General features: G+C 57.7%; 2 protein-coding genes across 4 annotated transcripts in view; one reads left to right on the top strand and one right to left on the bottom strand.

Moving 5' to 3' along the window:
* The window catches only part of Snrk (SNF related kinase), a 47,104-nt gene extending 44,724 nt beyond the window's left edge, over window positions 1–2,380 (top strand). Inside the window, exon 7 of the mRNA XM_055601554.1 lies at window positions 1–2,380. Within this exon, the coding sequence (XP_055457529.1) occupies window positions 1–389 (389 nt within the window). The 3' untranslated portion in view covers window positions 390–2,380.
* Window positions 2,381–7,997: 5,617 nt separating this feature from the next.
* The window catches only part of Ano10 (anoctamin 10), an 81,901-nt gene continuing 74,963 nt past the window's right edge, over window positions 7,998–14,935 (bottom strand). For all 3 annotated transcript variants that reach the window (XM_055601753.1, XM_055601751.1, XM_055601750.1), the window contains one exon: window positions 7,998–8,500. In XM_055601753.1, coding sequence (XP_055457728.1) covers window positions 8,435–8,500 — 66 coding nt within the window. In that variant the 3' untranslated portion in view covers window positions 7,998–8,434. The remainder of the gene's footprint in view (window positions 8,501–14,935) is intronic.

The following is a 14,935-nucleotide window of genomic DNA, read 5'->3' on the forward strand; positions in this document are numbered from 1 at the left end:
CGTCGGGCGCGGGCGGCTCGGCGCGGCGCTGCGCGGGCCCGGGCGCCTGCTCCCCCGCCTCGGCCGGCCCGCGGGGCGCCGAGCTGGTGCAGAGCCTCAAGCTGGTGGGCCTGTGCCTGGGCTCGCAGCTGCACGGAGCCAAGTACCTGCTGGACCCGCAGAAGGCGCTGTTCTCCAGCGTGAAGGTGCAGGAGAAGTCGGCCTGGAAGATGTGCATCAGCGCGCCCGGGCCCGCCGCCGAGCCCGCCCCGCTGCGGACCGGCAAGCTGCGCGCCGGCGTGCTGCAGCTGCCGCTGTGCGAGAAGACCATCTCCGTGAACATCCAGCGCAGCCGCAAGGACGGGCTGCTCTGTGCCCCCGGCCCCGCCAGCTGCTGCCACGTCATCTGACCCGCCGCGCCCCGCATGGCCCCGTGCATGTGCTACACGCCGCTTTCCTGTTCCAGCCAAGTACTGTGGTTCTACATCCATGATCTCCAGTGTGGGTGAGCAGATGGACCCAGCGGGGCGCCCAGAGGCCCGGAGGGGACGTGTCCGTGTGCAAAGCCCAGATTCCTGCCCCACTCCCGTGCCCCGAGGCCCGCTGGTGCGCGAGACGGACCCAGAGCAATAACGCGCTGCCACAGGCTGGAGGAGCCGCTGCGCCACCAGGGCCTGTGCGTCTTAAGCGGTGGTATGAAACAGTTGGGGTGCGTGTGTCGTGTTTTCGTTGACAAAGCTTTCCTGTTCTAGCCGAGATCAGCTACCAGCTGAGGCGGCTCCGCCGTTACAAGGAGACAATCTCGTGCCTGTGTGCCCGAAGAGCATCGCCCGTCTCCCCTTCAGGCCTGTGTGGACGGGACGCCGGAGGGCCAGCGGCACTAGCCCTGTCACGTGGTGGCCGCATGCTGGACTGACTTGTGGGTTGACGAGAAGCTCGGGCCTCGGTGGCCTCTGCTTTCGCCTTCCTGGCCAGTGGCTCCTGGGAGGAGCGGGGAAGGGGGTGCGGGGGTGCTCAGAGCCCAGCCCGACCTCCCTGTGCACGGCTCCACACGGATGACCATCCCAGCACCTCTTCTCCCTGCGACCCCCCTTACCGCCCCCCCACCGCTGTCCTTCCTGTCCTGTTCTCCCTAACCGGGACCCCCTGACCCTATCGCTGTCCTCCCTACCCCCCCCCCCCCCCCCCCACTGCCATCCTCCCTGCCCATGCTCCATCATCCCCTGCTCTCCTCCCTGAGCTGGGGAGCCCGGACACTGGCTTTCCACATGTGGACCTGTGGGTGTGCACGTGGCCCTCTCTTCAGCGGCCTCTCCTGGCTGGAGCGACCGCAGCAGCACAGCTGAGCGGGTAACTGGGAGCAGCAGGGTGCAGCCAGCCGTGAGTGCTCGCTCGCTCGCTCGCTGCTGCTGCTTTAGGGTTCGGGTGCACAAGCTTCACAGCGTAACTGCTGAGTAAACACTACTCACCGTGCTTCCTAGAGCTAGAGCTAGGCCAAGTGCTTGTGCTTCCGCTGCAGTCCTGCTCAGTGGGACGCCACGCACGGAGAGCTGCAAGGACAGACGGGGGGAAGCCATAGAGCACGTTTGCTTGAAACTCTTAAGCAGGGATCTTCCAAGGGCCAGGAACCGGCCGGCGCGCATCTCCCACGGCCACCTGTGGGAGCCGGAGCCGTGAAGGGGCGTGCAGTGAGCTGCCGCAGCTGCTCCCAGCGGTGTACATAGTGTTGCGTGGTCCCGCCCCGGAGGCGCCTGTGAGCTCGGCCGTCCGCGTCTGGTCCAGTGGTTTTCTATTCAGGTGTACATACGGTGCTCACCTTAGGTCAGCAGCGTCGGCCACTATGCTGCAGAGCTGTGTCAGAGCCTTATTAGTTGTGTGTGGTTGCTGACCCTCTGGGTACACACGTGTCTGTCGAGTGCTGTCTGGCCCATTTGTTGACAAGTGGACGTCTGTGCATGTGTCATATGTCATGGGATGTCGTCACGGGCGGGAGCAGAACGCCATCACACCAATAGTGGACCAAACTACTCCCTTGCTCTAACAGTGACTTGTCCCCTAACCCGTCCTCAGAAGTCACATAGAGTGACAGTAGTGGACAAATTAAATATTGTGGGAAAGCTAGTCTTGTATTTTTCTGTGTGTGTATATATATAATTATGTACTTCGGAATTCTATCTGTATTTAAAGACGTGACAATCTTGACACCGATTTTAACAGTCGTGAGACTGAACAGAGATGTCCTGTGAGCCAGAGTCGGTGTGTGCCGAGAACACATGCGTCAGCTGATTGGCCAGTTGCCTCACATCCTGGCCGGTCTCTCCCCTGTGTGAACACCGACAGGTGTGTGACAGACAGGAAGTAATCCAATAATAAAGTGACATACCGGTGTTCAGCAATAGAAGCCGAGTCCGAGTGGTTTTCTTACGAGTGTCACTTCATACATGCCCGTCCACACTGGCACACTGGCTTCAGTGGGCCCCACAGCCCTCCTCTGGATGAGGCGGACTGAGCAGCTATGCCCACAGGCTTGGTGGCCTCCAACCCCCACCGGGCAGCACTTCCTTACCCGCCAGAGGAGGGCACATGCACTCTCGGCCCCTCTCACTGCCCGGCCCAGCACAGCGCCTGGACCTGCAGCCGCTCTGGCTCCTCCGCAGCTCCGGCCTGCCGTCTCCGAGTGCTCTGCCTTCCTGCTCTCCCCCCCCTTCCTGCTCTGCTCTCCCTTCCTGCTCCTGTGGTCCCAGGTCCAGGCGGCCCCCGCCGCTCTGATTCCCCCCTGCGGCCCGTCCCCTCACGCAGCGCAGGCTTTGCTGCTGTGTCCTGCATATGCACCCTGGCTGGTCAGCATTGCCACCGCCTGCAGAGTTGGGTCAGATCTGGGAATGGCTAGAGAGCTCCTCACAGACAGTCGCACTCTTCCACAAAGCAGCAAGTCTCAGAGCATCCCGGGTTTGTGGAACACTTACAGAAGCCATTTTCACACATCCAAAAAAGGGCTCTCTCTTCAGTGTCACCTCCTTTCTCCTCAGCTCTGCCTGGCCTTAGGCAATCTCAGTCCAGGCTCCACTTCCATCCTGGGAAAGAACTTGGTGAGCTGGGTGCCTCCCTCTGGGAGTGCCCCGTCTTCCCAGACTTGTCTTCTCCTGCCACACAGTGGGGTGACTCCAAGTTCACTCCGTATGCCGGCCAAGCCTTCCACACATAGCCTCGTGTCCCCAGGGATGCATTTCCATCACCGCTGACTTGGCAGATGCATTCAGGGAGCATGGCAGTGCCAGGCCCTTCACCTCCCTGCCCCCTCAGATGGACCAGAATTCTGGGCAGCAGCCTGCCTCTGCCTGTCTCTGCAACTGAACACCTTGGCTGAGCAGGGGCCACGAAGGCCAGTGCTGGGGAGTCGCAGGCATCAGTGAGCCTGCTGAAGCTCGGCTCTCCTTTTCCCTCGGTTACTGAGCACGGGCCTTCCCACCGCAGCCAATCCTAGCTCCTCCGGACCTCCCGGAAGGCCACATCCAGGTAGGGCTCCCAGGTGTGGGCGGAGGGTTGTCTCCTGGGTGACCCTGGGCCCTGTCAGGCTGACAGTCCACCCGTTGCCACCTGGACATCCTACAGCCGCCCTACAGCGGCCTTCTGTCCCTCGGCATGGGTACACTCAGGCCAGTTTCAGAAGTGCCCAAGTCTAACGGTTCAGAGCCCATGTCACACCTGTAAACACCCATAAAACTTCCAACATAGGATGCTCCCATAGCACCCATCCCCAAAGAGAAAAAGGGTGCACAGCAGGCAAGACCAGGCCAGTGACGGAATTGCCGGTCCTGCAGCTCCGAGGCTGGCAGCTCTGCCCTGCCGTTGCACTGCAGGCTCAGCTCTCCTCAGCGGAGGGACCATGCTTCTGACCTCTAACATCCTTGGTTCCCCACTGCACAGCGCATCTCCCCTCACGGCCCTTCTCTGGCACACTGACTGCCACAGGCTGCCTGGCCGCAGCAGTGCTGTGTAGACCACATGGCCAGCTTGACGTGAGCAGGGAACCCACCCCCACCTCCCCACCCCTAGCCCATGACACCCTGAGCACACACTCTCCCTTCTCATGAGTTTCTGTTTTCACGAAATAACCCTTCCGTGGCTGGCTGGGAGTCTTCCTGCATCTCCTTCCCCTGAGCAATTGGTCTATTTCCTTTAAGATCATCTGTTCTCAAGGTCTTAGGAGAGGGACAGACTGAAACTGGGTTCTTTGCTAGAATACAATTTGAAACTCCTCCAGCCCAAGAAAGTCCTTGACTTTCTGGAACCTCACATAGGGGCCCCCACTGCCCTCATGTCTCCCAGCATGCTTGTTTTTCAGGTTCCTTCCAGAATGGCCCACTGATCTCTGCTTACAGGATTTGAAAGATTTTTCTGGCCTGAAGTTCCAAACTCTCACATTCTTCCCGCAGAACAGTCCCAACGGCCCAAGGATCCCACAGAGCGATTGTGGCAATGGACCTCCTTTTAGTTCTGATTTTGATGCTGAGATAACTATCTGATAAAGACAACTTACGAGAAGGTGGCTTATTTTAGCTTGCTGCCTTGGCCATGAAGTCGAGGCACCGTGAGCTCAGCACAGCAGCTAGCATCCTCAGTCAGGCGGCGGAGAGCAGCCGGGCAGCTGGGTGGGCCTTCCAGCTCACGCTGGACAATGGCTCCCATGTTGAGGCCACACTGAGGGCCGGCAGGCTTCAGTCTCTAGGCTCTCAGGGATTCTAGACTCCGTCAAGCTGACAGTCAAGTCCATCACACAGCCTCTCCCCTTGACCCCAGCCTTCTACCTGAGGTCACTTCCCCTTTGGGGCCTTCCCCTTCCTCTCCTGCTGGCACACTGGTGTGACCTTCACGCACTCGAGTCCTTGCATTTCTCTCCTGTTGTCTGTTCTCTACCCTGAAATGCAAGAGGGCTTTTAAATTAAATAGACTGTTCAGTGGCTAAGGGCACCGGCTCCTCCTGCAGATGACCTGGGTTCAGTCTCTGCACCCATATGGTGCTCACAGCCACCAGTGAGTCGGTCTAGAGAATCAGTGCCCTCTCCTGGCCTCGGGCAACACACACCTGGTTACAGACATGTGCACAGGCAGATACCCCTGCCCCATGGAAATCAAGCTTTAAACTGCTTCGCTCTGCAAGCTGCTCGACTTCCAAGTGTGAGGATCCCTCATGTCCGTCCCTGTGGGGTTTTCTGGCTGGGCTTGCAATCCTTCCGTCTGTTAAAATGTGCAAACCATGTTTTCGGGGTAGACGTCCTGTGTGACTGCGGTGCCCCCCCCCCCATTCGGTTCTTCCCCCAACCCTCTGCCCACTCTGCCTCACCAGTCCTTGAGACTCCTAAGAACTGGGGACAGTGGCCTCCATCCTCAGCGCCCATTTGAACAAACCTGCACAAACTTCTGCCGGGGCTAAGTATCTTCCAATTTGTGGGTAGGGAAGAGGTGTGTTCCCAAACTGAAGCAAGGACACGGCTGCCCGGGCAGGGCCCCAGGCTGCTGGGTGCCCTTCTCCCTAGGCCACACTGGGGTGCAGCATGAAGGCAGGCATGGAATCCCCGGGCTCACACCATCTGGCTGTTGATGGGAGCATCCAGGATGGCCCCTTAGGCCGAAGGGCTGTGAAATGGAGGGACTGTTCCAGCCCTTGTCCTGTGACCTTTAACCTTTCCCCAGATGCGGTTTCCCTGCTGGAATGGGGCAAGAGCTGCAGGGCTTAAGGCTGGGAGCAGGGCTCTGGATTCTGTGAGCTGGAGCGCTATAGGCAGTGGGCACGGCCTGGCAGCTGGCAAAGGGCAGGCCACTCAAGTTCTGTGCTCCTGCTTCCTTGCCCACCAAATGCAGCCAGTGTGAAGGACGTGGGGGGCCGGGCTGTGTCTCACTGCTTGGCAGGAGTTCTTTCAGCATTGCTCTTCTCAAGGTTTGTTCTGAGATTTCTGAGCTGCCAGGAGGGCGTTAATGTTGTGCCATAGACAGATAGAAGCAGGGGTTGGGGGAGGCCCCCCGGGGTGCCCCCTCAGGAGCACCGTGGGGTGCTCAGCTTTGATGGACTTGCACCAACAGCCAGCAGAAAGCTGCAGTGAGGGGTGTGGTGGGCGGTGCCCAGGGTGTGTCTGTCAGTGTCACCCTGTGAAGTTTGACTGTGAAGTGACCTGGGGCCAACCCCATGCCATACATTTCCACCGACACCTGTGGCACTTGTAGCTCACACTTGAGGAAAGCAAGATGAACTTAACGTGGTTAGTGGTGCCAGTCCTCAGTTAGGCAAACTCAGGCCCAGGCCCCACAGCCTCTGGGAAAGTGGGTTAGGTCTGCTCGTGTCTGGACCCAGAGCCGGGGACTCTTGGGACAGCCTGGGCATCTGCTGAACCTGCTGGTCAGGGACCGGACACTGAGGCAGCTGTCCACACTCACCTCCGGCTGAGGGTGACACCCAGAGTCTGCCTCATGTCACACCTTGCTGGGAAGAATTCCAGGCAGGGCCTGTGGGACAGGCTTGTGTGAGACTCAGCTCCCTCAGGCCTCCCTTAGGCCTGGGCTCCTTTCCCACGCCTGGCCTACACGCTGGCCTTCGCATGTGGACGCCTCTGGGCAGCTGGGACGACACTGGGTGTGGATGAGCCTCTCGTTCCCCAGGGAATACCTGCTGCTTCTTATCCTTGGGCCTCAAGGATGCTGCTCAGCAAAGCGGGTTGAACTTCACCTCTGGCCTCTACAGGCCTGGCCCCGGCTCAGTGCCGCTGTCCTGGGTACTGAGCCCTGGTACTCCTTACCCAGCCAAGCAGGACCTGCGCCATGCTGTCTGAGCCTGTTAATGGGAGCTGGGGTCCAACGGTCTTGGTAATCAGGGTGGGCAAGAAGGAAAAAGCAGAGGGGTTCCACCCAGGTGACCCTCAGAGGCCAGGGGAGTGGCAAATGGGACCGTTTCTCTTGGTGTGAGTCATCAGGGGGGCCGAGGGTGGAGTGTGGGGACTCCAGGCTCGAAGTCAAGTGCCATGGCCAGCCTGAGGGCTGAGGTGAGCCCAGCAATGAGGAGGCTGAGCAGTGGCCAGACCCTGGGGAATGAGGTGGCATGGGTGAACAGGCAAACAGGACAGGCCTGGGGAGCAGGTGCAGGCACAGGCGCCTGCCTCAGTTCGGCGACAAGGGGCAGCAGAGGCAGAGCAGCCAGCAGGGCTATGACACCTGCCTCTGTACTGCGCAAAGGGCTGCTGTGGGCAGCACTCAAGCCGCTCTGAGTCCTGGGGACAGAAACACAAGCCCAGTTACAGCTTCTCAGAGCAGTGCCTGGCGTGCCCGGCCTGTCCCTGCATCCTTTGTGGCCACAGGCCCAGGGGAGCACCCTGTTCCCTCTGGTGACAGAAGTGGGGCACGTGGAAAGGCAGCAGCTGGGCCCACGTGCGGGAGAAAGGCCGACAGTCTCAGGCTGGGTACCAGGCGTGGCTGATTGACAACCACCGTGTTCCTGTGACTCCCAGCCCCGGCTCCGTGGGGGACCAGGAGCCCAGACAAAGGATCCCATTTGAATTCCTTCCTTTCCCAGAACACCTAAGAACCAAGACTTAAGGGCAGATCTTGGGGTCTCGGGGCTTGGGTCTTCTTCATGGCTTCCATATACTGACTCTTCATTATGAGCCTGATCTCCAAAGTTCCATCAGGAACCTGACAACACTGCATAACCTTACTCCTCCTGAGTAAGGGTGAGGACAGAGGTCGGAGCAGGGCTTGTAAACCACATGACAGCAAGCCTGTTTCTCTGGGTAAGGTGGGCTGTGGGTGCAGCCCACTGAGCTCCTGCTGGGGTCGTGGCAGCCCACTAGCAGGAACACCTCCTGAGGCAGGCCTCCCGCAGGTGTGGTCAGCCGCTGGGTCCCAGGAAACCTGGGCGTGGCTAAGAGCTTTGCGCTTCGCTTACCCTGGGGTCCCGTCTCATGGCAGCACACCTCACCACCGAGCCCTGGAGGCGGCTGGAGCGCTCATACTCTGACAGGAAGCAGGAGTCAGAGCAGAGGGGCTGCCTTTAATAGCTCAGTTACACAGTGTCTGCCAACATACGGCCACACAGAACCCAACCCGGGAGATTCGGGTGTGGGAGCTCCCATCCTACAGCCTTAGCATGGCTCCTGTGAAGGGTTTAGAGGGCACAGACCCTGAGCCACACTCCATCATGGGCCTGGCACCTACTGTGAACAGCGTATGAAAAGCTGGTGATGCCTTGGGGTTGAAGTTCAAGGGCAGCAAAGGCAGTTGGAGGGGTGGTTGGGTCCAGATGAGGGGGCACCAGGGAGCTACCAAGAGTCCCTGACTCTTCCCCACAGAGCCAGTAAGATTGCCTGCCGAGTCTCGGCCACTTCACACAGCCAAGCATCTGGCCCGGACTCCGGCTGCCCCTCCCTGTGCAGCTGTTCTCACAGGCTGGGGACGGGGTGGCCAGCACTCAGGTAGCTTCCTTCCCGTCTTCCTGGGACTCCTCCTTCAGGTTTTCAGCCACCAGCTTCATTTGCTGTGGAGAGAACACAGGACACCAGCTGAGCCAGCAGGGCCAAGGGGTGGCATGGGCATGGCAGAGGCTCCGTTCCGCAGACACCCAGGTGAGAACTGGCACCCAAGAAGGACATGTCCTGAGGCCACTGCCCACCGCCCACTTCCTGAATCCCTCCCCCAGCTTGGCAAGAGTGGCCATTGGAGGAAGAGACAGCATGGTGAGCACAGACAGCAAGGCCTAACAAGCCTTTGGCTTTCCCCTGGACGGAGTGGGATGACAGGGCCTAGGAAAGACACACCAAAGTCTTTCCTCTGTCCCTAGAAGCTGAGTGACTGCAAAGTTTAGCCTGGTGAGCACAGCACCCAGATGTGCCCAGGTGGCAGGCAGCTGTGCCCTCTTTCGCAGCTGCCGCCTTCCACAGAGCCCATACCCCTGGGGAGGAGCTGGAGAAGAGCCACGAGTCCCTGCCTCCCCCGCCCTGCAGATCCCGCCACGTCTCCCCGCAGCACGGGAGAGCACACCTCCTCTGTCCTGCGCCACCCCCACTCTGGAATGCTGCTGAAAGCAGAGGTTTCTGACAGCAGCATGTACCTCTGAAAAAAGCACTCTTCAGGTGTGAGCAGCGCTGGCCTGCAGGTACCAGGCTGTCCCCACCAGGGCTTGTGTCACATGAGCACAAGGGCCCTTCCCAAGGCCCTGACCATGGACAGGTGTGGGGTGTGATGAATCTCAGTCTGCTGTTCCTCACAGCCATTTTCTTCCACATGACTAGGGGATGGCTGCGGACGCTAGCCCTGATCTGCATCTTCAGAGAGACAGGGAGGCCGTTAATGGGGGAGTGATGGGTAGAGGGAGGTGAGCAGCTGACCAGCGCAGGGCCTGGGGCACTGGGCCGACACTGGAGCCAAGGCTGGCTCAGCTCTCCCTGCCCAGGCCTCACAGCCGCGCTGTGATACCCGCAGAATGACAGTTGGTCTGAATTAGTCCACAAACCTGCAGAAACAAGCCCCAACATCTGGCACAGCTTCTCCAAGGGAGGCCACCAGGCCACTGACGGGAGCCAGGGGCACTGTACCACCGCCAGCTGGTGTCGCTCAGTGACTATGCAACCTGGAATGTCTTTAAGACCCAAAGAATGAACGCATGGGGGTAGAGAACCTATGTCCTGATGGGCAAGTCTAAAGACAGTCTCAGTTTAGCAGGGACGCTGGCACTTCAGCAGGGCAAGCACTGGCAGCCTCTGAGGGCCCTGTGAGGTGCCAGCTGCGCCTTCACATGCAGCTCGTGTGTGACAGGACACACAGCAAAAGGACACACAGGAGCCCATAGCTCCCCCAGGGGAGGCTCTTCCAGGATGCAGCCCAAGGCAAATGGGATTTCTTCCCTGGGGGACCTACGTAAGTGGCCATTGTCTCTATTTGACTTTGCTATTGGACAGGAGTATCCGAGTGGCCATAGTCACTCCCTAAGGCCAACGAGGCCCAGAATCTGCCAGGCGGGTTCTCCTGCAGCCTGCCTGGGCCGCAGGGCCACGCTGCTTTGCTGTGGCAGGTAGGGGAGGTCAGGTGTCACAAGAGGTCTGGCCTCTGCTTGCCCTGTGCCTCCCTCTGTGGCTGGTCCTTCAGGATGGTCTCTCTCGACACAGTTAGGTCCTGCCAGAAGGCCCCAGGGCTACCAGCTCTTCAGGTTCTCTTCAGTAACGCTGGCCTTGGTGTGTGTGAGTAGGGGTGAGGGCAGGGAGCAAAGTCACACCTTTAAACGTAACTGGACTCTTTGGAAACCCTGAAATTAAAACCTGCATAACTGTCAGGCAGAATAAGATAACAGAGCTGACCTTTCCCTAGAAAATAGGAACAGAGTGGAGAGAGAATGGACTTCTTTTTAAACTGGTGACTCATTCATATACTCAAACTTCAAATGGTCCTTTAAAAGTGCAGGTGGTTTCCTATGCCCACTCTCAGCCTGGGGAAGATGTGTGGCCAGGTCCCCTTCCTTGTGGGGAACTACAGAACGGTCTTCTGAGCCTGTTTCCCCAGACCTGGGATGGCTGCGGTGGATCCTGCTGACCTCAGCGCTGTAGGCCTCCCTGACACCCTCAGACCTTCCGGGCCCTGTGACAGAAGCACGTGGAAACTGCTTCCTGGTCACAGCTACTGCACTGCTGAAAATCTCCCAGCGCCTACCCAGCCCCAGCCACCAATGTGAAGAAGTGTGAGCATGGCTGGGCTGGAGGCTGTGTTTAGGAAAGGAACACACTCAAGGCCACCCGGGCCTCAGCCCTCTGGAGCATACAGGCCTTTGGCTGGGTGGGCTTCGGTGAAGAGCAGACACTGAAGGATGTCCTCAAGGTGGCCTGCGCCCCCCCGCCCCAGGCTTCCGAGGAGCAGGGAACTGGCCTGGGATAGAGTAATCCAATTGTCGCTGATTTAATTGATCTGGGCACAGCCCAGACAGTAGGACTTCCGGAAACTCCCTGCACTGAGGTAGAGAGCCGAGCCTCTGAGAGAGGGTGACAGGAGCAAAGGCCTCCTCCGCCCGCCCTGCCATCTGGCACGGTGGCATCTCCAGAGGAGCACCTTCTGGGATAGCTGGCTAAACCTCTGAGAGCAGTAAACAGGCGGAGACGGGAGAGACACGGCCAGTGGTGCCTGGCTCCCAGGTTTCCGTCAGGCCACCTAGCCTGTGGCCTCTGTCCTTAATGTACACCCGACCCTTTCAGGGACCTCAGTGCAGCTCATCCGTCTCTTGCAGCCACGTCAGAAATTGTGTTCAGCTTGTGGTTGGAGACCCAGAGCCCCCTGGACACCTGGCAGTCGCATGAGGACTTGGCGTCTGGGCTGAGGCTCAGGTCCTGCTGTGGACCAAACCCAGAGCCTTGCCTTTGACAGACAGACATTTGCCCACTAAGCTAAGGCCCCAGCCCCAGAGAGGCTTCAAAAGTCAGCAGCAAAAGATGGAAACTGTCCTGGGAAAGTAAGTTAGCAGCTGCTTAACTACCTGAACCTACAGCAAGAGGGAGCTGGTGAGCAGAGGTGCTCTGATGCCAGAGACCAAAGACTCAGGAGAGCAGGACCTGGCAGCAGACAGCAGCTTCCAGAGCATGCCAGAGAGCAGCAGTGTGGCCCACTCCAGATGTGCCAGAGAGCAGCAGTGTGGCCCACTCCAGATGTGCCAGAGAGCAGCAGTATGGTCCACTATCCAGATGTGCCAGAGAGCAGCAGTGGGGCTCACTATCCAGATGTGAAAGACAGGAAGACGATGAGTCCATAAGCCACCTTTAGGAAACTTTCCGACATGGTGAGCCAAGCAAAGGCTCTGGGGTGCACTGGAACAGCTTCTAAACACAACCCTGCTTTGGGGGCTCCTCCTTCTTAGAGGAGTGGGGTGCAGTGAAGTGAGCTTGTGCATAAAGGCACAGGGCAGCTTCGTCCTTGAGGAGAAAGTGACCTTTTCGCAGCCTGTGCGCCCAAGGTTTGGCCTGCAGGGTTCACAGCATGGGGCTGGGGGAGGAGCGGCCCGCCTGGCCGACCTGCAGGCTGCTCGGACAGCACCAAGCTCCTCTGGAGACGCCACTCGGAATCAAAACTACAGCTTCGTTGAAATGAGCCACAGGTCGCCATGCCAGCCTGGTGCTGCCTGGGTGCTGCCTGGGTGCCTGTTGGCCCCAGAGGAGCTGTGAGAGGTGGCAGAGCAGCTGTCTAGGCTTATCCCTGCTTCTGACCATATCCGAAAGGCTCCATGATTTCTTCTTAATCAGATAACACAACGGCAATAATTTACTATTCTAGATGAGACATCATAGACCACCCAAGAGAACACGAGTGTTCTAATTTTCTTATGCCACAATCACCCAGTGAAATTAGGTGATGCTAGGATCACCAAATGATGTGCGACTAAAATAAAGTACTATAAATTCAGAAAGGTCGGGAGCTAGGACTAAAATGAGAGGAGGAGCAGTGTTGGGCAGTGATCTACAGGCTTCTAAAGACCCCGAGCTCTAAAGAAGCTATCCCAAATATACTTCTAAATGCTATTTATTAGCTGGGTGTGGTGGCACACATCTTTAGTCCCAGCACTTGGGAGGCAGAGGCAGAGGATCTCGGTGAGTTCAAGGCCAGCCTGGTCTACAAAGTGAGTCCAGGACAGCCAGGGCTACACAGAGAAACCCTGTCTCTAAAAACAAAAACAAACAAAAAACCCAACAAACAAAAAAGCTATTTATCCTTTCTAGTGTCTATCATTCACTTAAACAACAGTTTCATTTTAGCTTGTCATATGTGGTGCAATGCGCTTAGATCACACTCACCCCTTGCCTTGCACAACTTCCTTCAGCAGAGGAGTGATCGCCTTAGCACCTTTAATAAGTACCTGGAGTGCAACAGAGGGGAGGGGGGCCTTCGGGCCTGAGCTAGTGGGAGCACAGAGAGCAAAGCTCAGCTTAGCAGGAGCCAGGCAGCTGAAGAGGAGTCACCCGGAGGTGGTGGCACTTGTCTCTAATCCCAGTTCAAGGCCAGCCTGGTCATAGAGCAAGTTCTAGAACAGCCAGGGATACACAGAGAAACCCTGACTGGAAAAAACAAACAACAACCAAAACAGGAAAGAGAAAGAATAGAAAGAAGAGAAAGAAAAGAAAAGAAAGAAAGAAAGAAAGAAAGAAAGAAAGAAAGAAAGAAAGAAAGAAGGAAGGAAGAAGGAAGAAAGGAAGGAAGGAAGGAAGGAAGGAAGGAAAGGAAAGGAAGGAAGGAGAGCAAACAGCCAGGCAAGAGGAGGAGGGTGCTCCAGGGCAGCCAGGAGACAGGTTTCTGAGGGCGAGGCTGTGCAGACCTTGAGAGGAAGATGGTGGAGGAGGGGAGGGACCCAGGCCAGTTGCCAGGCCTCCCCTGCCCTCGCTGCGGCCTGGCTGCTGAGTCTGCTGACCTTGTCTACATGCCACTCTGCTCGAGTCCCTTTTCCTTTCCGTCCAGGTTTCTCTCTCCTCATCGTCCCTCCTCACCTCCCTTTTCTCTGCTCGAGTCCCTTTCCTTTCCATCCAGGTTTCTCTCTCCTCATCGTCCTTCCTCACCTCCCTTCTCTTCTTTCACTCATACTTTTGTGACTAATGAAAAAATTCAAGTGACATACTTGGTTCCTCCTGACTGACTTAACCTGCTCTGGCCTTCCCACTGGGGCCCATCCACTATCCCCCTTCACTCTGCCTCAGCACCCCAAAGTCGCCCTCTCCTGTTGTTCTTGTTGGGGGTGTCCTGTTATTCTGTCTTCAGTTTCAGGGTTTCCCCACTGTGGGCGTGCTCTCGACCCCCGCAACTCCTGACCAGCTTGTCCAGACTGCTGCGTCGTGCTGCTTGCTGGTGTGAGAGCCCACACTTCACCAGCCTCACAGCTGGCGCCTTCTCGGTCTCCCCAGTTAGGACTGGAATGATGTGTCAGAGACCCTGACAGCAGTGTTTAAGCATGGGCCTGCTCGGTTCCCTTTCCTCTCTGTCTTGGAGAAGGGCATAGTATGTGATGGCTGGAGTAGTGGCAGCCACCTTGAGACCACCATGAGTGAGAATGCCACAGATGGCTGGATGGGAAAGCTGGAAAAGCCTGCTGAGGTCGTAAGTGATTGCTCAGTTGCTCCCCAACCCTGGGAGGTCAGTATGTGGACTTGTTTTCAGTCAAACTCACGTAATGATCTTGACTCTATGTGGAAGCCACCCAGAGCTATTCCATACCGCCAAAGCCCTCACATCCCTCATTCTGGAAATTACTGGGTACCCTTCTCCACTGAGCCTGTGGGCACAATCCCACTGGGTGGGAAGCCTGTCTGGGTACTGTGCTGACCCTGTCCACATCAGAACTTGAAAGCTGTCAGTTACACTGCCAGTTTTTAACAAGTCCTTCCTGGGGATGATACTTTCCACCCACTAGTTTTAAGTTTGGTTTAAAAACCTAAATTGTGCTTGTCACCCATTCCACGGAGCTGTTTTTCTAGGTCTTGACTTTGACAAAGAGGTCTCCTGGTCCCCTCTCCTGCAGTGCTGACTGTTTTGCGTCCTCACTAGTGAGCTAGCTGCCCTGGGTGCCAGTGGTCCTGTACACCTTCCCTGGCCCCCATCAGGGTCCACAGGCTGGAGCCCTTTCCCCATCTTTGTTTCCATGGCAAGGAGATGAAGCTCAGCACCCTCCTCGCTCTATCCTGCCTCAGAGGCTGGACCCCGGCACATACTTTGGAGTATACTTCATTTGCGCAGGAAGCGAGGCTGCTCTGGTCCTTGGGTATCTGGCAGACTGGCCTCAGCTCTGGACATCCCTGTCTAGGATTCACTTCCCACTGGGCCTTTCTTGGAAGCCTGCTCTAGTCTCTGCCTCTGCTCATCCCAGCTTCCTCCAGCTGTGGTCCTCTGTCTTCCTGCTCATCCACAGACTTCCCCCAGCTGTGGTCCTCTGTCCTTCTACTCATCCCAGGCTTCC

The sequence above is a fragment of the Psammomys obesus genome, unplaced genomic scaffold (assembly GCF_907164565.1).
Source record: "Psammomys obesus unplaced genomic scaffold, mPsaObe1.curated_primary_1811, whole genome shotgun sequence".
In the NCBI taxonomy this organism is placed as follows: Eukaryota; Metazoa; Chordata; class Mammalia; order Rodentia; family Muridae; genus Psammomys; species Psammomys obesus.